The sequence below is a fragment of the Carcharhinus amblyrhynchos genome, chromosome 14 (genome assembly GCF_965287045.1).
Source record: "Carcharhinus amblyrhynchos chromosome 14, sCarAmb.v2.hapA, whole genome shotgun sequence".
Classification (NCBI taxonomy): Eukaryota; Metazoa; Chordata; class Chondrichthyes; order Carcharhiniformes; family Carcharhinidae; genus Carcharhinus; species Carcharhinus amblyrhynchos.
Genome location: NC_137337.1, coordinates 247,001 through 274,036, shown reverse-complemented (window position 1 = coordinate 274,036; position 27,036 = coordinate 247,001). Strand labels below are relative to the sequence as shown.

The 27,036-nt window shown below is 45.8% G+C and overlaps 1 protein-coding gene across 2 annotated transcripts in view; it reads right to left on the bottom strand.

Annotated features, from left to right (window-relative positions):
- Positions 1–27,036, bottom strand: part of pomt2 (protein-O-mannosyltransferase 2) — a 215,986-nt gene that overhangs the window by 118,686 nt on the left and 70,264 nt on the right. For both annotated transcript variants that reach the window (XR_013888529.1, XM_080202117.1), the window contains exons 9-13: positions 22,856–22,965; positions 22,702–22,768; positions 11,255–11,315; positions 11,085–11,163; positions 2,754–2,905 (exon numbers count right to left, since the gene is read on the bottom strand). Coding sequence is in view for 1 of the 2 variants with exons in the window: in XM_080202117.1 (XP_080058243.1) it covers positions 2,754–2,905; positions 11,085–11,163; positions 11,255–11,315; positions 22,702–22,768; positions 22,856–22,965 (469 nt within the window). In the remaining variant the exon portion in view is untranslated. The remainder of the gene's footprint in view (positions 1–2,753; positions 2,906–11,084; positions 11,164–11,254; positions 11,316–22,701; positions 22,769–22,855; positions 22,966–27,036) is intronic.

Sequence of the window (27,036 nt, the reverse complement as noted above, 5' to 3'; positions counted from 1 at the left end):
AAAGGGTGAAAAGCTGCAGCATGCTACAGTGCAGAGGGACCTGGGGGTCCTTGTGCATGAATCGCAAAACCTCAGTCTGCAGGTGCAGCAGGGGATCAAGAAGGTGAATGGAATGTTGGCCTTTATAGCGAGGGGGATAGAATATAAAAGCAAGGAAGTCTTGCCGCAACTGTACAAGGCACTGGTGAGGCCGCAACTGGAGTACTGTGCGCAGTTTTGGTCCCCTTATTTGCGTAAGGATATATTGGCCTTGGAGGAAGTACAGAAAAGGTTTACCAGGCTGATCCCGGAGAGAAGGGGGTTAGCTTACGAGGAGAGATTAAATAGATTGGGCCTCGTTGGAGTTTAGAAGGCTGGGGGGGAATCTTATAGAGACTTACAAGATAATGAAGGGGCTAGATAGGGTAGAGGTAGAGAGATTCTTTCCGCTTAGAAAGGAAAACAGAACTAGAGGGCATAGCCTCAAAATAAAGGGGGGACAGTTTGGAACAGAGTTGAGGACGAACTTCTTCACTCAAAGGGTGGTGAATCTCTGGAATTCTCTGCCCATTGAAGTGGTGGAGGCTACCTCACTAAATATATTTAAGTCACGGGTAGATAGATTTCTGATAGACAAGGGAATTAAGGGTTATGGGGAGAAAGCGGGGAAGTGGAACTGATCCACTTCAGATCAGCCATGATCTTATTGAATGGCGGGGCAGGCTCGAAGGGCTAGATGGCCTACTCCTGCTCCTATTTCTTATGTTCTTACATTCCAAATGGGGTCTGACGAGGGTCTTATAAAGTTGCAGCGTTATCTCCCGACTCCTAAACTCAATCCCTCGATTAATGAAGGCTAGTATACCATATGCCTTCTTGACCACATCCTCCACCTGCCAGACCAATTTAAGAGTCCTATGGACCCGGACCCCGGGTCTTTGTTCAACCTTTCTCCACAGTCCTTATCCTCCAAACCAGACAACCTCCTGGTAAATCTCTTCTGCACTCTTTCCAATGCATCAACATCCTTCCGGTAGTGTGGTGACCAGAATTGTACACAATACTCCAAACGCAGCCTAATTAAAGTCTTATACAGCTGCAACATGATTTTCCAATTCCTATACTCAGTGCCCTGACCAAGCATGCCATATGCCTTTGACAAAGGGTCATCTGGACTCAAAACATCAGCTCTTTTCTCTCCTTACAGATGCTGCCAGAACTTCTGCCAGCAGGTCTGGCAGCATCTGTAATTTTCCAGCATTTTCTCTTTTGGTTTCAGATTCCAGCATCTGCAGTAATTTGCTTTCATGCCATACGCCTTTCTGACCACTTCGTCCATCTTAGTTGCCACCTCCACGGAGCTGTGGATCTGCATGCCTAGATCCCTCTTATGCTAATGTTTCTAAGGATTCGACCAGTTACTGTCTACTTTCCTTCTGCAGTAAACCTCACATTTGTTAAATTCAGACTCCCAGTCACTGGTGTGCAGCATATGCTCAAAAGCATACAAACAGGGGCCACTCTGGTTACAATGTAGTTCTGCACTAAGTCAGGAGACACAGGAGGATAAAGTTACAAAATGGACATAGACAGATAAAGTGAATGGGCAAAGTTAATGCAGACGTAGTTCAACTAGGGGGAAATAAAGAAAGGGAGCATCCACTTGGTACTTGAGAAAGACAAATCTAAATATTTTCTTAACAGCAGAAGACTAAACTACCAGAGTTTATGATAATAGAATCCACATTTTTAAAAGGGACGCCAAGAAGGGTGAATTATATTCTAAATGGGGAGAAAATTCAGAAATTGGAAGCACAAATAGACTTGGGAATTATAATTCAGGGTTCTCTTAAGGTTAACTTGCAGGTTGAGTTGGTCGTTAGGAAGGTAAATACTATGTTAGCATTTATTTCGAGGGGACTAGAATGCAAAAGCAAGGATGTACTGCTGACGCTATATAAGGCTCTAGGTCAGACCACACTTGTAATATTGTGAGCAACTTTGGGCCCCGTATCCCAGGAAGGATGCACTGGCCCAAGAGAGGGTCCAGAGGGGGTTCATGAGAATGATCCCAGGAATGAAAAACTTGACCTATAAGGAGCGTTTGAGGACTCTGGGTGTCTGTACTCGATGGGAGCTTAGAAGGATGAGGGGGGAATCTCATAGATAGAACCCTACAGTGCAGAAAGAGGCCCTTCAACCCATCAAGTCTCATTGAAACTTACAGAATACAGAAAGGCCTGGATAGAGTGGATGTGAGGCAGATGTTTCCATTAGTCAGAGAGACTAGGATCCAAGGACACAGCCTCAGAGTAAAAAGATAACTCTTTAGAACCTAGGTGAAGAGGAATTTCTTCAGCCAGAGGGTGGTAAATCAATGGAATTTATTGCCACAGAGGCTGTGGTGGCCAGGTCATTGAGTATATTTAAGATAGACATAGATAGGTCCTTGATTAATAAGTGGATTAAAGGTTGTGGGGAAAAGGCAGGGGAATGGGGTTGAGAAACTTATCAGCTATGTTTGAGTCTGCTCTGCCATTCAATGGGTCGAATAGTTTAATCCTGTGATATCTAATGATCAATACAGGAATTCATATGATGCATGGGTCATCACAACTCTGTGAATCAGAAACAGTGCAGGACATGATAAATTTTGAAATGACAAAAACAAAATCAAGCAGATGATAAAGGCTTACAGAGAATATTAGACTAAGACTTTTGATCAAAAGCTAATAACTTACAGAACATTGCTTGAAACAAACAATAATACTCACCACTTGGGTAGGGATTTCCCAGAGGAATACAGGACACAGCCAGTTGCCACATGGATTAATCGAATCTTGTTTCTTAGAACTTTAATCAAATCCCCATTCTGTCCCCCAACTACCTCAATTCTCCAAAAATCATTTGAATCCCCAGTTCCGTTCTGTAAATAAACAAAAGTTACTTTCAATCATAAGAAGCAGAACTTATTTTCATCACAGCAATTCCTATCCCTGTACACAACCAAGTTATAAAGGCAACAAGGTCCAGCTAGTTCACTTCTTAACCATCTGATAGTCACATGATACAATGATGACGTTATTGTCAAATCACAGCAATCACTTATTGAGTCTACAATCCACCAAATATAAGGAGAGAAAAAGCTGCAGGGGTGATGGAACGTTTGGAATCACAGATCTGAATCACCTACTCTTCCCAAGTACACTGTGCTCAACACACACCATCGATGTGATTTTCCAGCCATGTAGTGCCTGCTGCGATCTTCCCTGTCCCTTTCTGCTGCTGCAAACCGGATCTCGCCATAAAAGGCGTGACACTGATCAGCATGAGATTGACTTAATTTCAACCTCATTAACGAGTATGGCATGTGACCATTCCTTCTCCAAAAATGTTCCCACCAACCCCCACAAGCAGGAAGTCACATGGGTGCAAATCACTACTGGTCCTTTGGAAATGTGGACCAGGTTGCATGGATTGCATGGGCGAGCAAGGTGGTGAGTACTGCTTAACACTAACCTCCAGGGTGCAAAAGGGCATGTCTGCCATTGTCATGATGGCAGGTGGGGGGCCTTCATGGGAGCAGGGCTGAGGGAAGCTGACGAGATTAGAGATTGTGGTAAGAAGTCTCACAGCACCAGGTTAAAGTCCAACCAGTTTATTTGATAGTAAACTCACAAGCTTTTGGAAACGTTGTTCCTTCATCAGGTGTGTGGAAACAAAGGAACAGCGTTTCTGAAACCTTGTGGGTTTACTATCAAATAAACTGGTTGGACTTTAACCTGGTGTTGTGAGACTTCTTACTGTGTTTACCCCAGTCCAACGCCGGCATCTCCACATCAGGGTTAGAGATCAACAGGTCAGGACCAATCGCTGCGTTGGGGTTCGTGTAGCAAGCATTCTCACTGGCTCCTGAGGGGCCCTTGAGGGACTGTCTATACCAATTGCAAAGCCCACTAATAAGCCCACCGCAACCTTGCGTAGCAGCGAGGTGACATTCTGGAGGAGGACCACCAGAGGACAGGAAGGAGTGAAGTCAGAGCTTGAGAAGGACTTGGAGAATGAAGGACAGGCGGTGGCAAGGCAACAGCATGCCAGGAGGACCAGGAAGGCCCTGATTGCTGCCAGATGTGCCGTTAGGAGGCTTGGTGTCCAACAAGCCATTTTGATAGGATTTATTGTCACATGTACTGTGATACAGTGAAAAATATTGCTTCTTGCGTGCTATACAGACGTTCATAGTGTACAGAGGGGAGAAGGAAAGGAAAGGGTGCAGAATGTAGTGCAACAGTAACAGACTTTTCCTGCTTCAAATGCAGGCCGTTTCTTCTGGTAACAACTGAGTCATCTCCACAATTCAATACATAGAACATAGAACATTACAGCGCAGAACAGGCCCTTCGGCCCACGATGTTGCGCCGACCAGTTACAAAAACAATGACCCACTAACCTAAACCAATCCCTTTTCGTCCATAAACCTATCCACAGATCTCTTAAACGCCCCCAAACTAGGCGCATTTACAACCGCAGCAGGCAGGGCATTCCAATCCCTCACCACCCTCTGGGTAAAGAGCCTACCCCTGACATCCGTCCTATAACTACCACCCCTTAATTTAAAGCCATGCCCCCTCGTGCTAGCTTTCTCCATCCGAGGAAAAAGGCTATCACTATCCACCCTATCCAAACCTCTAATCATCTTATATGTTTCAATAAGATCCCCTCTTAGCCTCCTTCTTTCCAGCGAAAACAACCCCAAATCCCTCAGTCTCTCCTCATAGGACCTCCCCTCCATACCAGGCAACATCCTGGTAAACCTCCTCTGCACCCTCTCCAAAGCCTCTACATCCTTCCTGTAATGTGGGGACCAGAACTGCACACAGTACTCCAAGTGCGGCCGCACCAGAGTTGTGTACAGTTGCAACATGACGCTGCGACTCCTAAATTCAATCCCCCTACCAATAAACGCCAAGACACCGTACGCCTTCTTAACAACCTTATCTACTTGACTCCCAACTTTCAGGGATCTATGTACACATACACCTAGATCCCTCTGTTCATCCACACTATTCAAAGTCCTCCCGTTAGCCCTATACTCAACACATCTGTTATTCCTACCAAAGTGAATTACCTCACACTTCTCCGCATTAAACTCCATCCGCCACCTCTCGGCCCAGCTCTGAAACCTGTCCAAATCTTCCTGCAAACTATGACACCCTTCCTCACAATCTACCACACCTCCGACTTTGGTGTCATCAGCAAATTTACTAATCCACCCAACTATACCCTCATCCAGATCATTAATAAAAATTCCAAACAGCAATGGCCCCAAAACAGATCCGAGGCACACCACTCGTAACTGAACTCCATGACGAATATTTACCATCAACCACCACCCTCTGTCTCCTATCTGCTAGCCAATTCCTGATCCAATTTCCTAGATTACCCTCAATCCCATACATCTGCATTTTCTGCAGAAGCCTACCATGGTGAACCTTATCAAACGCCTTACTAAAATCCATATATACCACGTCAACTGCCTTACCCCCATCCACCTCTTTGGTCACTTTTTCAAAAAACTCAATAAGGTTAGTAAGATCATAAGATCTCAATAAGATCATGATTGACCTGATATAATCCTCAACTCCAGTTTCCCGCCTTATCCGCGTAACCCTCAATTCCCTTACTAGTTAAAAATCTGTCTATCTCAGCCTTGAACATACTTAATGACCCAGTCTCTACAGCCCTCTGGTAAAGAATTCCACAGGTTCACTATCCTCAAACAGAAGAAATTCCTCCTCATCAAAGTCTTAAACGGGCAATCCCTTACTTTGTGTGATGTTAGTAGTGCAATTGAAATGGAGTATATACATTTTTTTATGTTTAAAGGGAATGTTTAAAAACTCAGTTTTATGCTACTGGCAATCAGTATGTCTTGGGGGAATGTAACTCAGATGCTGGGATAGCAGGATAATTATTCATTTTAGCACTGCAAGTGGTTATGTCGAGTTAATGGACTTTTGTTTACATAAGGTCTCCTGGGATTTCTTATTAAAGTGATTGACAGGGTCATGTGATGTTGTAGTTTACATGCAGCCCTGGGTCTGTAGCCGAGAAAAAAGTTTTTGCAGAAAGCAGTTAGTTTGCCATTGAAGCTAGAAGGATTTTTTAGGCTTCTGGAATTCATACTCTCTCTGAAAGCTCCAAGGCAGTTAACAAATGTGAAAGCAATTATGCCCAGGTTTGCTCACTGTATTTATCTAAAAGTAGATTTAATTCATGTATGAATGTGGTTTATTTGGTACTGGAACAGTCACTCACTAGAAAGTAAAGTTGCTTCCTTTCACTTTTAAATATTGTTAAATTTTTAATTATTAAGCTGTTTCATTTTTAAAGTTATGTCTAAACTATGTTATTAAAGTTTGTTTCACTTTTAAAAAATCCCTAATTTGTCTTGGAGTGAAATATCCTTTTGTTCACATTTGTGCCAAAATAGAGAAATTAATGGGTATAGTCTGGCTTCATAGTATATCTTGAGTTTCTGGTAACAACCTGAAATTATGTCCCCTGGTCCTAGATTCTCCCACAAGCGGAAACAAACTCTGAGCATTTACCTTGTCAAGCCCCCTGAGAATCCTATATTTCTCAATAAAGTCATCTCTCATTCTTCTAAACTTCAGTAAGTATAGACCCAACTTATTCAACCTCTCCTCATAAGAAAATTCAACCTTATCCCGGATCAACCTAGTGAACTTTCTCTGGACTGCCTCCAATGCCAGCATATCTTTCCTCAGATAAGGGAGTCAAAACTGTTCACAGTATCGTGTGTAGTTTTAGTAAGACTTCCGTATTTTTATACTCCATTTCCTTTGAAATAATAGCCAACATCCCATTCGTGTTCCCAATTATGTGCATGCTAGTTTTCTGTGATTTATGCACATGGACCCCCAAATCCCTCTGTGCTGCAGCTTTCTGCAGTCTTTCTCAATTTAAATAATATTGCAGCTGTTTTATTCTTCTTACCAAGGTGCATAACTTAACATTGTCTTATTTTATGTTCCATCTGCCAAGATTTTGCCCACTCATGGAGTGGTGGCTCCCCCATGAAACAGGCTCAAAGGGCTGAACTTGCCTATTTCTACTCCTAGTTCCTATGTTCACCTAACATGTCCATAACCTTCTGTGGACTATGTCATCCTTACCATTTGCCTTTCCTATTTATGTCATTGGCAAACATGGCAATAGTACACTAACTTCACTTGTCCACATCCTTAATATATAAAGCAAATAATAGGTGCCACAGGACTGATTCCTGCAGCACTCCCCTAATTACAGGCTGCCATCCTGAAAATGTCCCTCTTATCTCAACTCTATCTTTTATCACAGATATCACAGAATTCATGTAAAAGCAGGAGGCCATTTGGCCCATCAAGCTTGCACCAACAATAATCCCAATCTGACCCTTTCCCTGTATTTAACCTGTTAAACCTGCTGAAACCAAGAAGCACTTTAGCATGGCCAATCAACATAATCCACAGATCTTTAGACCGTGGGAGGGGACCACACAGTCACGGGGAGAATGTATGAACTCTACACAGTAAGCCAAGGCTGAAATTGAAATTGGGTCCCTGGTACAGTGAGGCAGCAGTGCTAACCGCTGTCCCACCATGCTGCCTATCAATTAGTCAGTTATCCATGCTAATATACTACGCCCAATACCATGGACTTATCTTATTAAGCCTTTTGTTCGGTTATCTTATTGAACGTTTTTTGGAACTCTAAGGATTTAGATTCTTAGATCCATCAGAGGATACAACAAGATAAAGATCAGTTGGAGTCTTGGGCGGAGAGATGGCAAATGGAGTTTAATGCGGGCGTTTGATAAAGTGCCACACAAGAGGTTATTACAGAAGGTCAGGGGGCATGGAGTTGGAGGTAGGGTGTTAGCGTGGATAGGGGATTGGCTGTCAAAGGAGGCAGAGAGTGGGGGTCAATGGATGCTATTCGGATTGGCGGTTGGTGACTCGTGGAGTGCCCCAGGGGTCGGTGCTGGGGCCTCAGCTATTGACCATTTATATAGATGATCTGGAGGAGGGAACCGAGTGTATGGTGTCAAAATTTGCTGATGACACCAAGATTGGTGGAACGGCAAATTGTGCAGAAGGTGTGGAAAGTCTGCAGAAGGATCTAGATAGGCCGGGCAAATGGGCCAGGAACTGGCAAATGGAATTTAATGTTGGCAAGTGTGAAGTTGTTCACTTTGGTAGGAATATGGTAGAAAGGACTCTTACTTACATGGCGAAAAACTGCAGCATGCGACGTTGCAGAGGGACCTCGGGGTCCTTGTGCATGAGTCGCAAAAACCCAGCTTGCAGGTGCAGCAGGTGGTCAGGAAGGTGAATGGGATGCTGGCCTTCATAGCGAGGGGGATTGAATATAAAAGTAGGGAGGTCTTGCTGCGGCTGTATAGGGCGTTGGTGAGGCCGCAGCTGGAGTACTGTGTGCAGTTTTGGGCGCCGTACTTACGCAAGGATATTTTGGCCTTGGAGGGAGTGCAGAGGAGGTTTACTAGGCTGATGCCAGAGTTCAGGGGGTTGAGCTATGAGGAGAGGCTGAATAAACTAGGCTTGTACTCGTTAGAGTTTAGAAGAATGAGGGGAGATCTCATTGAGACGTGTAAGATGATGAATGGGATGGATAGGATAGAGGTGGAAAGACTCTTCCCGCTCAGAAAGGACAGTAGGACTAGGGGGCACAGCCTCAAGATAAAGGGGGGGCGGTTTAGAACGGAGTTGAGGAGGAACTTCTTCACTCAAAGGGTGGTGACTCTCTGGAATTCTCTGCCCGTTGAAGTGGTGGAGGCTACCTCGCTAAATATTGTTAAGACGCGGGTTGATGGGTTTTTGATAAGAGAGGGGATTAAGGGTTATGGGGAGAGGGCAGGAATGTGGAACTGAGCCACGACAGATCAGCCATGATCTTATTGAATGGCGGGGCAGGCTCGAAGGGCCAGATGGCCTACTCCTGCTCCTATTTCTTATGTTCTTAAGAGAAACTCTTCCTGTCCATTTTTATTTTACTTGCTAGTTTATCTTCAGAGATGATCTGTTTCCTCTTAATCTTTTGGTCATCTTCTATTATTTTCTAACTTTTCCAATCCTCTGCTTTACCACTAATGCTTGCTACATAACATATGTTGTTTCTTCCTATTTAATATTATCCTTAACTTCCTTAGTTAACCATGTTCGATTTATCCCCTTCCTAAAATCCACTGGAATATATCTTTGTTGACAGTCATGAACTATTTTCATAAATGTCTGCCATTCCTGCTAAACCCCTTTTCCAGCTCACTCCAGCCAACTCTGCCCTCATTCCTTAATAATTACCCTTATTCAAGTGTCACACAGTTATTTCTGAACCAAATTTACCACGCTCAAACCGACAAAAGATTAAAAAAAGATAAACAGCTGCCTTGCAATGCTGCCATATCCTTTTGCATAGCCAACGTATACGCTCTCGAGAACAATTCCCCTCACAACCATTTAATTTAAAGCCACCTCTGCTTTCCTAATGATGCAGTTTGCAAGAACCATGGTCCTAGCATGGTTCAAATGTAGGCCATCCCAATGGTACAGACCCCAGTACTGGTGCCAGTGCACCACAAACCAAAACCCACTTCTCCCACACTAATCTTTGAGCCACATTTTCACCTGTCTCGTTTTATGTACCAAATGCCAATTTGCACGTGGTTCAGGTAATAATCCAAATATTGTTGTTTAATTTCAGGGCTCACTCCTCAAAGTCTCTTTGCAGAACCTCTTTCCTCATTCTACCTATATCATTGGACCTTAACAAGGGGATCCTTTCCTCCTCCCTACCCCAACTGCAAGTTTTGCATCAGCCTATTGCAGATGTCCCAACTTTCGTCAAGAAGGCAACACAGCCGTCTGGACTCTTGCTTGTTCTTACAGGCAAGAATGTCAATTACCCTCATTATACTGTCTCCTACTACCAGTACCTTGAGTGCTGCCCCCACTTGAGTGTCTTCCTGTACCATACTGCCATGGCCAGTCAGCTCATCCAACACAGCAGCACAGTGGTTAGCACTGCTGCCTCACAGCTCCAGCAACCTAAGTTCGATTTCCGGCCTGGGTCACTGTCTGTGTGGAGTTTGCCCATTCTCTCCATGTCTGCATGGATTTCCTCTGGATGCTCTAGTTTCCTCTCACAGTCCAAAGATGTGTGGGTTAGGCTGATTGGCCGTGCTAAATTGCCCCTTAGTGTCCCAGGATATGTAGGTTAGAGGGATTAGCTGGATAAAGATGTGGGGTTACGGGGATAGGGCCTGGGTGGGATTGTTATAGGTGCAGAATTGATGGACCAAATGGCTTCCATAGGGATTCCATGATTCACCCACTCTGAAGTCGCCACACTCATCCAAATAAGCTGAAAGAAACTCAAATCTGTTCGACAATTGCAGAAGCTGACACTTCTGCCCTCTGGGTTCTCTTACTTGCTCATCTGAAGTCACACCCTCCTGTCCCTGGCCACTTACCAAACTGGGGTGTGACTACCTCCTAAAACAAAGCATGCAGGTAACTCTCTCCCTCTCTGATCTGTCATAGTGTCTGCATCTCAACCTCCAGCTCCTCAAACCATGAACACTTACTGCAGGCATGCTTACCCCGGTGAAAGAAGTATCCATGAGCTCCCACATACTGCAGCCTTGACACCGCACCCGTTATGATCTTTAGCTAATTGCTTCATTTTATTCAATTGCTTATTTTCTTTTAGATATTAGTCTTATCACAAATTGTAGGACAAATTGAAATCTTAGGAAAATAGACCTTGACCACTTACCGGATGTTAACCAAATACTCACCAGCTCACCTCCTCCCCTGTAAAAGCTAGTTCCTACAGGGCAAGCTTAGAAAAGCAAAGGAATATCCTCCTGTCCTCCCCACCAAACTCTCTCTTCTCACCAACTTCCACACACTGTCAAAACCTGTACTCAAAGCTGGTCGCACAGAGTGTGTCTGAATTTATATGTTGTGAAAAAAGGACAAGCTGAGATTAGGTACAAGCCAAAGTCCTTGGAAATTTCTTACTATTCCGTATCCTGTGACTTGGAAATGCTTCTTCGTTAGTGGTGCCTCATGCTGGTGACTATGCATATTCCGGGATGTTCTAACAATCAAAAAACAGGAAATCAGTTTGCAGAAATAACCTCATTTTTATTCAACTGGAAAACTGAAGATGGACCATCTCCAAGACTTACTCTTTGTGCTCAAGTCTGAAGATATCACCATGTCGAATATATTGCACAGTGTCACTTGTGTCTGTGAAAGGCGTCAGAGGAGACAATTAATCAACTGCTGTGCTCTCTCAAAATATTGGTTCACAAATCTCAGTTTTAAATATTTAATTTTCTAATGCTCATCATCGCTAATGCATAACACATACATTATTCAAAGACTCAATTCGAGCATTTCGCAAACCCTCAAAACAAAAACAGCCGCCTGGATTAAATAATTTGATTACATCAAAAACTTCTACGTGACTAAACCATTCTGCTGCTTCTATATCAAACACACATGTTTACCTCCATATGAATAAGCACAAATTCAAACCCTGATTGCAGTTAACAAGCAGGACAGGATTGGCAATAGAGTCTGAACACACACCCAAACTGTGTAAAATCAATGAAACACTAAGTAGAAGCAGGCAAAGTGCTCCAGTCAAATGACAGCACATATAACTAGAGGCAGCCCACTGACTTGAATGGAGAATTGGTTTGGTGGAAGGAGGGACAGTAGAAATAATAAGAATGTAGTCAACTTAACAATTTGTGACTTGTGCATACCCAAGGATTTATAATCACTGCTTTATACTTTATTTATCAATGACTTTGGTGAGGGAAGAGAGAAGAGAGCCATATACACAAGTTTGCTGCTGACATTTAGTTGTTTGTCATGGTAAAGAGAACAAAGAACAAAGAAAATTACAGCACAGGAACAGACCCTCTGGCTCTCCTGACACGAAGATGAGTGGAAAAGTGAATTGCGTGGAAGGCGTGGAAAGTCTGCAGAGAGATCCGGATAGGCTGAGTGAGTGGGCGAGGATCTGGCAGATGGAGTATAACGTTGGCAAATGTGAGGTTATCCACTTTGGTAGAAACAACAGTAGGAGGGATTATTATTTAAAGGGTGAAAAGCTGCAGCATGCTACAGTGCAGAGGGACCTGGGGGTCCTTGTGCACAAATCGCAAAAACCCAGTCTGCAGGTGCAGCAGGTGATCAAGAAGGTGAATGGAATGTTGGCCTTTATAGCGAGGGGGTTAGAATATAAATGTAGGGAGGTCTTGCTGCAACTGTACAAGGCACTGGTGAGGCCACAGCTGGAGTACTGTGTGCAGTTTTGGTCCCCGTATTTGTGAAAGGATATATTGTCCTTGGAGGAAGTGCAGAGAAGGTTCACCAGGCTGATACCAGAGAGGAGGGGATTAGCTTATGAAGACAGATTGAATAAACTAGGCTTGTACTCGTTAGAGTTTAGAAGGCTGAGGGGGGATCTTATAGAGACCTACAAGATAATGAAGAGGCTAGATAGGATAGAGGTAGAGAGATTTTTTCCGCTTAGAAAGGATAGCAGAACTAGAGGGCACAGCCTCAAAATAAGGGGAGGGCAGTTTAGAATGGAGTTGAGGAGGAACTTCTTCACTCAAAGGGTGGTGAGTCTCTGGAATTCTCTGCCCATTGAAGTGGTGGAGGCTACCTCGTTGAATACATTTAAGTCATGGGTAGATAGATTTCTGGTAGACAAGGGAATTAAGGGTTATGGGGAGAAAGCGGGAAAGTGGAACTGATTCACTTCAGATCAGCCATGATCTTACTGAATGGCGGGGCAGGCTCCAAGGGCTAGATGGCCTACTCCTGCTCCTATTTCTTATGTTCTTAAGCCTGCACTGATCACGTTTACCCATCTAGTTTATATCCCTCTCTTCCCCATTTGTTCATATGCCTATCAAGATTAAGTCTTAAAAATGTGGCTAATGTAACTGTCTCAACTACCTCATTTGGCAATGCATTCCAGGCCCCCACCACTGTTTGTGTAAAAACTTCCCTGCACATCTTCACTGAATCTTTCCCCCTCATCGTGAACTTTGCCCCCTTGTCATTGTCATTTCTGCCCTGGGAAAAAGCTTCCAACTATTCACCCTATCTATACCACTCATAATTTTATAAACTTCTATCAGGCTTATCAGACTCCATCTTTCCAGGAAGAACAATCCCAGTTTATTCGTTTCTCCTCGTAGCTAATATTCTCCATACCAGGCAACATCCTGGTAAGCCTTTTCTGTACTCTCTCCAAAGCCTCTATGTCTTTCTGGTAGTATGGTGACCAGAATTGGACACAGTACACCAAATGTGGTGTAACCAACATTTTATATCACTGTAACATAATTTGCTGACTTTTATACTCGATGCCCTGTCCGATGAAGGAAAGCATGCCATATACTTTATTTTTATTTTTATTTGAGGTCCCAGAAGACTGGAGGGTAGCAAATGTGGTCCCATTGTTCAAAAAAGGTAGTAGGGATAACCCTGGGAATTATAGGCCGGTGAGTTTGACGTCGGTGGTAGGGAAGTTAATGGAAAAAATACTTAGGGGTAGGATGTATGAGCATTTGGAGCGTTGCGATCTGATTAGGGATACGCAACATGGCTTTGTTAGAGGGAGGTCTTGCCTTACAAATCTGGTGGAATTCTTTGAGGAGGTGACAAAAACGGTTGACGATGGGAGAGCCGTTGATGTCATCTATATGGATTTCAGTAAGGCGTTTGACAAAGTCCCTCACGGTAGACTGGTAGAAAAGGTTAAGGCGCATGGGATACGAGGCCAGGTAGCTAGGTGGATTGAGAACTGGTTGGGAAATAGGAGACAGAGGGTAGTTGTGGAGGGTACCTTGTCGGGCTGGAGGCCAGTGACCAGTGGTGTGCCGCAGGGCTCGGTACTGGGACCTCTCCTCTTTGTAGTCTACATAAATGACTTAGAAGAGGGAGTAGGTGGTGTGATCAGCAAGTTTGCTGATGACACCAAGATGGCAGGGTTGGCGGGTACGGAACTGGATTGTCAGGTGATACAACAGGATATAGATAGGTTGGTGCAGTGGGCAGATAGGTGGCAGATGGCATTTAATCCTGACAAATGCGAGGTGATGCATTTTGGAAGGAATAATGCAGAGAGGAGCTATGTGATAAAAGGTAGGCCGATTAGGAGTATAGACGTACAGAGGGACCTGGGAGTGCAGGTTCACAAATCCATGAAGGTTGCGTCACAAGTGGAGAACGTTGTTAGGAAGGCTTATGGGATGTTAGCCTTTATAGGAAGGGGCTTAGAGTATAAAAGCTGCCGTCTAATGCTTCAGTTATACAGAACGTTGGTTAGACCGCATTTGGAGTACTGCGTCCAGTTCTGGTCACCTTATTACCGGAAGGACGTGGAGTCTCTGGAAAGGGTGCAGAGGAGGTTTACCAGGATGTTGCCTGGCATGGGGGGACTGGGTTACGAGGAGAGATTGAAGAGACTGGGGCTATTCTCCTTGGAAAGACGGAGATTGAGAGGGGACATGATAGAGGTATATAAGATACTGAAGGGAATAGATAGAGTTAATAGTGAGAGACTGCTCCCTAGACTGGGTACGAACACAAGAGGTCATCACTTAAGGGTGAGGGGGGGGAGGTATAATTTGGAGGTAAGAGGAAGGTTGTTTACGCAGAGAGTTGTGGGGGTCTGGAATGCGCTACCGAGTAGGGTGGTGGAGGCAGGAACGTTGGACTCGTTTAAGATGCAGTTAGATAGGCACATGAGTGAAACGAGAATGGAGGGATATGGTAGGGGCTATTAAATAGGGGTAAACCTCGGGAGACACCGGAAGGGCAGGCTGTATGATTAATATTTTTTGTCTTTATTCCACAGGTGGAGGTCCACCTCGTGTCAAGCGAGGGGCATGCACACGGCGGGTCGTGCGTGGGCTGCTCTTGGAAGTCCAGGAGTGGCCTAGTACTTCATGATGGTGTGTGTGCTTGATCCTGGACCGATAGACGGGCTCCACAACAGCTCAGTGACTAGCACTGCTAGCTGTGCAGATACATGGATTTGGGCCTGTGTCTGTGGGAGTTTGCGCATTCTCCCTGTGGTTGCGTGGGTTTCCTCCGGCCGCTCCGGTTTCCTCCCACACCCCAAAGATGTGCTCTTAGGCTAATTGGTTTCCACCAAATTGACACTATTTCTTCCCTGAATCTGACTGAGTAGGGTCCCATTCGTAGACATGTAGGGTAGAATAGGTGTAGGGCGATGCGGCGGCGCGGGCTCGTTGGGCCGAAGGGCCTGTTTCCCGTGCTGGGTTGTTCTTTGTTTCTTTTTGTTTCACCAACTTTTCCATCTGTGCTGCCACTTTTAAGGATCTATGGACCTGTACTCCCAGCTCTTTCTTTGTGTCTATGCTCCTGATGGTTCTGCCATTTACTTTTAGCTCCCACCTATATTGGATCAGCCAAAATGCATCACCTCGCATTTGTCGAGATTAAATTCCATCTGCCATTTCTCCGCCCAATTTTCCAGCCTATCTGTATCCTGCTGTATTCTCTAACAATCTTCATCACTATCCGCAACTCCGCCAATCTTAGTATCATCCATAAACTTGCTAATCAGATCAGCTACGTTTTCTTCCAATCATTTACGTATATTACAAACAGCAGAGGTCCCAGCACTGATACCTGTGGAACACCATTAGTTACAGATCGCCATTCAAGAGGCCTTTCCAGGTATCAGTCATAGAGTCATAGAGATTTACAGCATGGAAACAGGCCCTTCGGCCCAACTTGTCCATGCCGCCTTTTTTTTTAAATCCCCCAAGCTAATATCAATTGCTTGCATTTGGCCCATATCCCTCTACACCGTCTTAACCATGTAACTATCTAAATGCTTTTTAAAAGACAAAATTGTACCTGTCTCAACTACTACCTCTGGCAACTTGTTCCAGATGCTCACCACTCACTGTGTGAAAAAACTACCCCTCTGAATCCTTTTGTATCTCTCCTCTCTCACCTGAAACCTATGCCCTTTAATTTTAGACTCCCCTACTTTTAGGAAAAGATATTGACTATCTTCCTTATCTATGCCCCTCATTATTTTGTAGGCCCCTATAAGGTCACTTCTCAGTCTCCTATGCTCTAGAGAAAAAAGTCCCTGTCTATCCAGCCTCTCCTTATAACTCAAACCATCAAGTCCTGGTGGCATCCTAGTAAATCTTTTCTGCACTCTTTCTAGTTTAATAATATCCTGTCTATAATAGGATGGCCAGAACTGCACACAGTATTCCAAGTATGGCCTTACCAATGTCTTGTACAACTTCACCAAGACATCCCAACTACCGTATTCAGTGTTCTGATCGATGAAACCAAGATGCCAAATGCCTTCTTCACCACTCTGTCCACCTGTGACTCCCTTTCAAGGAGCTATGAACATGCATCCCTATATCTCTTTGTTCTGTAACTCTCCCCAGTGCCCTACCATTAACTGAGTAAGTCCTGCCCTGGTTCAATCTATCAAAATGCATCACCTCGCATTTGTCCAAATTAAACTCCATCTGCCATTTGTCAGCCCACTGGCCCAATTGATCAAGATCCAGTTGGAAAATAACTTTCTTCACTGTCTACTACGCCACCAATCTTGGTGTCATCTGCAAACTTACTAACTATGTCCCTATATTCTCATCCAAATCATTAATATAAATGACAAATAACACTGGACCCAGCACTGATCCCTGAGGCACACCACTGGTCACAGGCCTCCGGTTTGAAAAACAACTTTCTACAACCACCCTCCGGCTTCTGTCAAGGAGCCAATTTTGTATCCATTTAGATACCTCACCCTGGATCACGTGAGATTTAACCTTATGCAACAGCCAACCATGGGATACCTAGTCAAAAGCCTTGCTAAAGTCCATGTACCGTCAATTACTTTTTTGGTTACCTCTTCAAAAAACTCAATCAAATTTGAGAGACTTGATTTTCCACTCACAAAGCCATGCTAACCGTCCCTAATCAGTCCTTGCATCTCCAAATGCCTGCGGATCCTGTCTCTCAAAATACCTTCCAATAACTGAGGCTGCATTCGGGTTAGGGTTAGGGTAGCACAGTGGTTAGCACTGCTGCTTCACAGCTCCAGGGATATGGGTTCGATTCCCGGCTCGGGTCACTCTCTATGTGGAGTTTGCACATAAGAACATAAGAAATAGGAGCAGGAGTAGGCCATCTAGCCCTTCGAGCCTGCCCCGCCATTCAATAAGATCATGGCTGATCTGTCATGGCTCAGTTCCACATTCCCGCCCTCTCCCCATAACCCTTAATCCCCTCTCTTATCAAAAACCCATCAACCCGCGTCTTAAAAATATTTAGCGAGGCAGCCTCCACCACTTCAACGGGCAGAGAATTCCAGAGATTCACCACCCTTTGAGTGAAGAAGTTCTTCCTCAACTCCGTTCTAAACCGCTCCCCCTTTATCTTGAGGCTGTGCCCCCTAGTCCTACTGTCCTTTCTGAGCGGGAAGAGTCTCTCCACCTCTATCCTATCCATCCCATTCATCATCTTATACGTCTCAATGAGATCTCCCCTCATTCTTCTAAACTCTAACGAGTACAAGCCTAGTTTATTCAGCCTCTCCTCATAGCTCAACCCCCTCAACTCCGGCATCAGCCTAGTAAACCTCCTCTGCACTCCCTCCAAGGCCAAAATATCCTTGCGTAAGTACGGCGCCCAAAACTGCACACACTACTCCAGCTGCGGCCTCACCAATGCCCTATACAGCCGCAGCAAGACCTCCCTACTTTTATATTCAATCCCCCTCGCTATGAAGGCCAGCATCCCATTCGCCTTCCTGACCACCTGCTGCACCTGCAAGCTGGGTTTTTGCGACTCGTGCACAAGGACCCCGAGGTCCCTCTGCACCGTCGCCTGCTGCAGTTTTTCTCCACGTAAGTAATAATCCATCCTACCATTATTCCTACCAAAGTGGACCACCTCGCACTTGCCAACATAAATTCCATTTGCCAGTTCCTGGCCCATTCGCCCAGCCTATCTAGATCCTTCTGTAGACTCTCCACACCCTCCGCACAATTTGCCGTTCCACCAATCTTGGTGTCATCAGCAAATTTTGACACCATACACTCGGTTCCCTCCTCCAGATCATCTATATAAATGGTCAATAGCTGAGGCCCCAGCACCGACCCCTGAGGCACTCCACTAGTCACCAACCGCCAATCCGAATAGCACCCATTGACCCCCACTCTCTGCCTCCTATTTGACAACCAGTCCTCTATCCACGCTAACACCCTACCCCCAACTCCATGCCCCCTGACCTTCTGCAATAACCTCTTGCGAGGTACCTTGTCAAACACCTTCTGAAAATCAAGAAAGACCACATCCACCGGCTCTCCTTTATCCACCACCCTAGACACATCCTCATAGAACTCCAGTACATTTGTCAGACACGACTTCCCTTTAACGAAACTGTGCTGCATCTGCTCTATCAAGCAATTCCCCTCAAGATGCCTCGCTATTTCCTCCTTGATGACGGATTCTAACATTTTACCTACAACCGACGTTAAACTAACCGGCCTATAATTCCCTGCCTTTTGCCTGCCACCCTTCTTAAACAACGGCGTAACATTAGCCGTTTTCCAATCTTCCGGCACTTCCCCAGAATCCAGCGACGTCTGGAAAATAACCACCAAGGCATCCACTGTCACCTCCGCTATTTCTTTCAGAACCCTCGGATGCATTCCATCCGGTCCTGAGGACTTGTCCACAATCAGTCCCTCCAGTCTGTCGAGCACCACCTCTCTAGTAACAGTAATGTCATTCAGACCCTCCAGTCCTACCACCTTTCCATCTCTAACACCTGGCAAATTATTCACGTCCTCCTCCGTGAAGACCGAAACAAAAAAGTTATTCAAGACCTCAGCCATTTCCCCATCCCCTACCACTAATTCCCCCTTCTCATCCTCTAAGGGTCCAACGTTCACCCTAGCCAGCCTCTTCCTTTTTATATATTTATAAAAACTCTTACTATCCTTTTTTATATTAAGCGCTAGCCCAGCTTCATAGTTTCTCCTACCCTTCTTTATCAACTTCTTTGTCAATCTTTGTTGGCTTTTAAACCTCTCCCAATCCTCTTCTCGCCCACTACTCTTAGCTACTCGAAACGCCTCCGCTTTTAATTTAACACTTTCCTTCACCTCCTTCGTTATCCACGGCTTATTACCTCTCCTCCTACGGTCCTTTTTAACCATCGGAATAAATTTCCGCTGAGCACCAAGAAAGATCTCCTTAAAGATCCTCCACTGCTCCTCAGCAGACCTACCTTCCAACGCACTCCCCCAGTCCACATTCGCCAATTCTTCTCTCATCCTACCGTACTCCCCTCTGTTCAAACAAAGGACGCGTGTCTGGGAACCCACTTTCTCCTCCTCCATCTGCACCAGAAACTCCACCATACAATGATCACTCTCCCCAAGAGGATCCTTCACCGCAAGGTCCCTGATTCTACCCGCCTCATTACATAACACCAGATCCACGATAGCTCACTCCCTCGTCGGCTCCAACACACACTGTTCAAGGAAACTATCCCGGCAGCGTTCCAAGAACTCCTCCTCGAGCCCACCGCGTCCAACATGGGTCGACCAATCAATATGCAGATTGAAATCCCCCATAATTATGGCCGTCCCATTCCTGCACGCCGCATTTATTTGCACGTTAACAACCCGCCCCGCCTCCAGATCATTATTTGGGGGCCTATAGACGACACCCACCAGCGTCTTCCTCCCTTTGCTGTTCCTAATCTCCACCCACAACGATTCCACTTTCTGCTCTTTGGTTCCTATATCATCACTTGTTACCACCCTGATGCTATCCTTAATCAGCAGAGCTACACCCCCCCCCCCTTTTTCCTCCCGCCTATTCTTCCTAAACACTTGATACCCCTGGACATTCAGCTCCCAGTCCCTGTCACCCTGCAGCCACGTCTCTGTAATGGCCACCAGATCATATCCATTTGTGCTGATCTGCGCCACCAGCTCATCCACTTTATTCCGAATGCTTCGTGCATTCAGATAAAGTGCCTTCATTCCAGCCTTCACCTGGACCCTATTTGCCAGAACGCCACCAACCATACTCACGCCCCCTACTCCCTTTATTATTGGGACATCCTCGGCCTCTTCCCTTACCTGTACCCTCTCCTTAACTCTAGACCCTGTAATGTCACCTACCCTCGCACCCTCCCCCCCACTAATTAGTTTAAAGCCCTGTCTACAGTCCTATTTACACGATTTGCCAGGACTCTGGTCCCAGCCCGGTTCAGACCAACCCCATCCCTCCTGAACAGGTCCCACCCACCCCAATACTGATGCCAATGCCCCATAAATGCAAACCCATTCCTCCCACACCAATCCCTGAGCCACCCATTCACTTCCTTAATCCTATCAACCCTACGCCCGTCTGCACTCGGTTCAGGCAGTAGCCCAGAGATCACCACCTTGTCGGTTCTACTTTTTAATTCCATTCCCAGCTTTTCATACTCCCTCCCCAGATCCTCAGTTTGCATTTTGCCTACGTCGTTGGCACCCACATGTACCACAACGACCGGATTCTCACCCTCCCACTCCAGGTTCCTCTGCAGCCCAGATGCGACATCCCGTACCCGAGCACCAGGCAGACAGCACACCCTTCTGTGCACTTTGTCATTGTGACAAAGGACAGTGTCAATACCCTTAACCCCACTATCCCCAATTATGACTACGTTCCTTTTCACCTTCTCTTTGCCTATGCCCTGCTGCATCACTGTACCGTGTGCAGTTTGCTCACCGACCTCACCTCCCTCGTTCTCGTCCACACTGGAAGCAAGAACCTCAAACCTGTTATGCAGATTGAGAGGCTGAGGCCTCTGCTCCCCACCCTCCTTCCTCCTCTCAGCAGCCCCCTCTTGTTGCTGACCCTTACAGTTAGCCAGTCTAGGGGGGTGGATGTCTCTTGCACCCCATTGACAATGGCACCCTCTCTCCCCCTGATGAGCCTCAGTGTCTGAAGCTCAGAGGCCAGCTCATCTACCTTGAGCTGGAGCTCCTCCAGCAACCTGCACTTACTGCAGACATGGTCACTGGGGAGGACCCTGGGGTCCACCAGTTCCCACATCATACAGAAACAACACATCACATGCCCCTCCATTATTCACTGTAGTAGTATTGAAAATTTCCACATGAACTTACCTGGCCCTTTTTCTCTCCAGCCCTTTTGATCTTAAGCCCTAGTAGCTCACTCTGCTACCCGCTGTCTACACCAGGCCTACTTTTAAACCTGGCGCTGATTCAAAGCCTGCTGGCCCACAACTCCCTTCTAACCACTCCCTCAGAATTCTTAAAGCAGTAAATACAAAAAGCCCGCAAAAATGCTTTTAAATGATTTAAACAGTTCTACAAGGTAAGTTCTTGCTACAAAGTGCTTTAAACTTATTTAAACAGGTTTTTAACAGGTAATTTCTTATCTGGCTCTCTGCTCCAGCAAACAATGGAAGGCTTCACCGTGTGACCACCTGATAATTAAAGCCTGCTGGCCCACAACTCCCTTCTAAACACTCCCTCAGAATTCTTAAAGCGGTAAATACAAAAAGGGCTTTCTCCGGTTGCTCCGGTTTCCTCCCACAGTCCAAAGATGTGCCGGTTAGGTTGATTGGCCATGCTAAAATTGCCCCTCAGTGTCCTCAGATGCGTAGGTTAGAGGGATTAATGGATAAAATATGTGAGGATATGGGGATGGGGCCTGGGTGGGATTATGGTCGGTGTGGACTTGATGGGCTGAATGGCCTCTTTCTGTACTGTAGGGATTCTATGATTTAACTTACCCATCACAGATGTGAGGCCAGTGGCCTGTAGTTCCCAGGCTTTTCCCTGGGGTCCTTTTTAAACAAAGGCACAACATTTGCCACTCTCCAATCTTCAGGCACCTCATCCCTGACTATCGATGATTCAAATATCTTGGCTCGGGGACCCGCAATTTCCCCCTTAGCCTCCCACAACATCCTGGGGTATACCTCATCAGGTCCCAGAGGTTTAACTATCTTGATGCGCTTTAAGACTTCCAGCACCTTCTTCTCTGTAATAAAGTTTCTAAGTGGTTTAAAATTTTAAAGTTTATTTATTAGTGTCACAAGTAAGCTGACATTAACAGTGCAACGAAGTTACTGTGGAAATCCCCTACTCGCCACACTCTGGCACCTGTGTGGGTAGAGCGAGGGAGAATTTAGCATGGCCAATGCACCTAACCAACACATCTTTCGGACTGTGGGAGGAAACTAGAGCACCTGGAAGAAACCTACACAGATACAGGGAGAACATGGAGACTCCACACAGTGATCCAAGCCGGGAATCAAAACCCAGTCCCGAGCATTGCGGCAGCAGTGCTAACCACAGTGCCACCCACTTAACACCACTGGATAAGACCATGGCTGATCTGACTGTGATCAAACTCCCCTCCCCATGGCTCAGCATTTGATTTGAGCTATTTAAAGATGTGCACCAAAATTTCTCGATTATCCTTATGAATTTAGCAAAGGGGTATAAATTAGGAGAATGGTCAAAATGACTAAAAAATAACATTGAACAGCACTGACCCAAAGCTTGTTCAGGTTTCCTGACAATCCAAAGGTTGTTGTTGTCCTTGTGTAAATAGGTCGTCACCTGAAAGACAGAACAGAAGAAAATGACAAAACATTCACATGTTTGGCACCTGGAACTACAGCAAATTGCTATACCAGTCCAACTAACCTGCTGCTGACGAGCGCCAACACCTTCAGGATACAGATGCCAGTGGGAGTGTAGGTATCCACCTGCAGCACGTACGTTCTTTATAGTAATCACTGATCCATAAGCAATGTCTGTAGCAAGAGAGAGTTGCTGTTAAGCCTAGAACAAAATACCTAGAAAACACCAAGGGAGTGAAAAGCCAATAATAGTGGCCACTAATCTCTGATGGACGCATAGTCATGTACTGGCCTGGTAACCTACAATTCAACAAATAATCTTTTAGTAGCCAGGCTATTCAGGAGTGAACTAGGCAGTATATCTTTACCAACAGAAATCTGGAACTATTTCCACAAAAGGCTCGAGCACAATATAAAGCTTTCAAGACTGAAATTAATTGATTTTTAATATCAAAGCAGGTGGAACGAAGGAGATTGAATATTTTAGGATAGAAATCAGCCCCAATCCAAACGGTGAAACAAACTTGAGCAGCTGAATGTGTCACTCCTATTCTTCAGTGGTGCACAAAGATGTACTGCATCACTACTTTCATTGTCCTCAATGCAACAGCAATAGCTATGTTCATCTCTAGTTCAGATAATTTTATATAGGGCACTGGGACAGTAGCTGATCGGAAATTAGTGCTGCCTAAAAGAGATGTACAGATGTGTCAATAACCTGCATTTTGTGCTCCCTGGTCAGTGGGTTTGAAGGCAGGAGCACAAAAAAAGTCACCCACTCCAACCCAGGTGTAAACTTGCAGTGCAAAAGGCCACTATGGAGCTTCATCCTGCTCCTGCTGGTTTTGTAACCATGCCATGCAGAAGAGGCAGCAGCTTTAGCTGTGAGGCTGGTATCAGGAGTTAAGCATTCTTGTGAGTTCCTGAATCCATCAGACGCAACTCTCAAGCAAAATTATCCCCCTTTAATCTTGCTCCTGACCTCCTGAGCCCAACTCCGCATTCCCCTTCAGCATGGGCCCTGACTTCAGGTTTAATTGGCTCCTCAGTGTGGTGGGACCTCCTGTCATGCTAGTACAGTTCACCACTCCCCTCTGGAATTGTTGGGACTATAGGGTTGCCAGCCATCTAAATAATTGGCAGCTTTCTAAGGCAGGACTTCCTTTGGACATTCTTTTTAGTAATTCTATCAATTTCTGCATTTTGCTGGTCAGACAAACACTTATTGCCCATCTTTATTTGCCCTTGATGTGATGGTGAGCTGTCTGTTGAACCATTATACTCCATGCGGTGTAAATACACGCATATTGACGAAGGAAGTGCCGTGGACGTAGTGTACATGGACTTCAGCAAGGCGTTTGATAAGGTCCCCCATGCAAGACTTCTTGAGAAGGTGAGAGGGCATGGGATCCAAGGGCCTTTGGCCTTGTGGATCCAGAACTGGCTTGCCTGCAGAAGGCAGAGAGTGGTTGTGGATGGGGCTTTTTCTGAATGGAGGTCAGTCACCAGCGGAGTGCCTCAAGGATCTGTTCTGGGACCCTTGTTGTTTGTCATTTTCATAAATGACCTGGATGAGGAAGTGGAGGGATGGGTAAGTAAGTTCGCTGATGACACGAAGGTCGGTGGTGTTGTGGATGATCTGGAAGGATGGCAAAAGTTGCAGCAGGACATAGATAGGATGCAGGACTGGGCGGAGAAGTGGCAGATGGACTTCAACGCGGATAAATGTGTTGTCGTCCATTTTGGCAGAACCAACGGGATGAACGAGTACACTATTAAGGGCAGAAGTCTGAGTAGTGTTGAGGAGCAGAAGGATCTTGGGGTCCGGGTCCACAGGACTCTTAAATCGGCCTCGCAGGTGGAGGAGGTGGTCAAGAAGGCGTATGGTGTACTGGCCTTCATTAATCGAGGGATTGAGTTTAGGAGTCGGGAGGTAATGCTGGAACTTTATAAGACCCTTGTCAGGCCTCATTTGGAGTATTGTGCGCAGTTCTGGTCGCCTCACTATAGGAAAGATGTAGAAGCTATTGAAAGGGTGCAGAGGAGATTTACAAGGATGTTGCCTGGACTGGGAGGCATGCCTTATGAAGTTAGGTTGAGGGAGCTGGGACTCTTTTCCCTGGAGAGACGAAGGTTGAGAGGCGACCTGATAGAAGTTTACAAAATGTTGAGAGGGATAGATAGGGTGGACTCTCAGAGGCTATTTCCCCGGTTTGAAATGGTCGCTACGAGAGGACACAGATTTAAGGTGCGGGGAGGGAGGTTCAGAAGTGATGTTAGGGGTAAGTTTTTCACTCAGAGGGTGGTGAGTGAATGGAATCGGCTGCCGTCAGTGGTGGTGGAGGCGAACTCGCTGGGGTCTTTTAAAAGACTTCTGGATGAGTATATGGGGTTTAATGAGATTGAGGGTTATAGATAGGTCTGTAGGTTGGTAGGTGATGTGGTCGGCGCAACTTGTGGGCCGAAGGGCCTGTTTGTGCTGTAGTGTTCTATGTTCTATGTTCTATGTTCTATGTTCTATATTGCTGTTGGTGAGGGAGGTCCAGGATTTGGATGAAACGATATTCAAGGAATAGCAAGTAGCTCAAAGTCAGTCTACGGCTTAGCAAGGAACTTAAGAGGTGACGTTGTCCCCAGGCATCTGCTGACCTTGTTGGTGCTTTGGAAATTGTTAAAGGAGTGTTGGTGAATTTCGTTAAAGGGAAGTCGTGTCTGACAAATTTACTGGAGTTCTATGAGGATGTGTCTAGGGCGGTGGATAGAGGAGAGCCAGTGGATGTGGTCTTTCTTGATTTTCAGAAGGCGTTTGACAAGGTACCTCACAAGAGGTTATTGCAGAAGGTCAGGGGACATGGAGTTGGGGGTAGGGTGTTAGCGTGGATAGAGGATTGGTTGTCAAATAGGAGGCAGAGAGTGGGGGTCAATGGGTGCTATTCGGATTGGCGGTTGGTGACTAGTGGAGTGCCCCAGGGGTCGGTGCTGGGGCCTCAGCTATTTACCATTTATATAGATGATCTGGAGGAGGGAACCGAGTGTATGGTGTCGAAATTTGCTGATGACACCAAGATTGGTGGAACGGCAAATTGTGCGGAGGGTGTGGAGAGTCTGCAGAAGGATCTAGATAGGCTGAGCGAATGGGCCAGGAACTGACAAATGGAATTTAATGTTGGCAAGTGCAAGGTGGTCCACTTTGGTAGGAATAATGGTAGGAAGGATTATTACTTACGTGGCGAAAAACTGCAGCAGGCGACGGTGCAGAGGGACCTCGGGGTCCTTGTGCATGAGTCGCAAAAACCCAGCTTGCAGGTGCAGCAGGTGGTCAGGAAGGCGAATGGGATGCTGGCCTTCATAGCGAGGGGGATTGAATATAAAAGTAGGGAGGTCTTGCTGCGGCTGTATAGGGCATTGGTGAGGCCGCAGCTGGAGTACTGTGTGCAGTTTTGGGCGCCGTACTTACGCAAGGATATTTTGGCCTTGGAGGGAGTGCAGAGGAGGTTTACTAGGCTGATTCCGGAGTTGAGGGGGTTGAGCTATGAGGAGAGGCTGAATAAACGAGGCTTGTACTCGTTAGAGTTTAGAAGAATGAGGGGAGATCTCATTGAGACATATAAGATGATGAATGGGATGGATAGGATAGAGGTGGAGAGACTCTTCCCGCTCAGAAAGGACAGTAGGACTAGGGGGCACAGCCTCAAGATAAAGGGGGGGAGGCGGTTTAGAACGGAGTTGAGGAGGAACTTCTTCACTCAAAGGGTGGTGAATCTCTGGAATTCTCTGCCCGTTGAAGTGGTGGAGGCTGCCTTGCTAAATATTTTTAAGACGCGGGTTGATGGGTTTTTGATAAGAGAGGGAATTAAGGGTTATGGGGAGAGGGTGGGAATGTGGAACTGAGCCATGACAGATCAGCCATGATCTTATTGAATGGCGGGGCAGGCTCGAAGGGCTAGATGGCCTACTCCTGCTCCTATTTCTTATGTTCTTATGAATTTCTGCAGTGCACTTGTAAGATTTTGTTTTTACTTACTGATGGGATGTGGGAGTCACTGGCTCAGCCAGCATTTATGGCCCATCCCCATTTGGCGGCGTGTTGTCTTCTTGAAGCGCTGAAGTCCATATGGTTTAGTAGGCCCACAGTGCTGTTAGGACAAGAATTCTGGGATTTTGAATCAGTAACAGTGAAGGAATGGCTATATATTTCCTAGTCACATAGACAAGTGGCTGGGGGGAGGGAGGAATCTTCCAGGT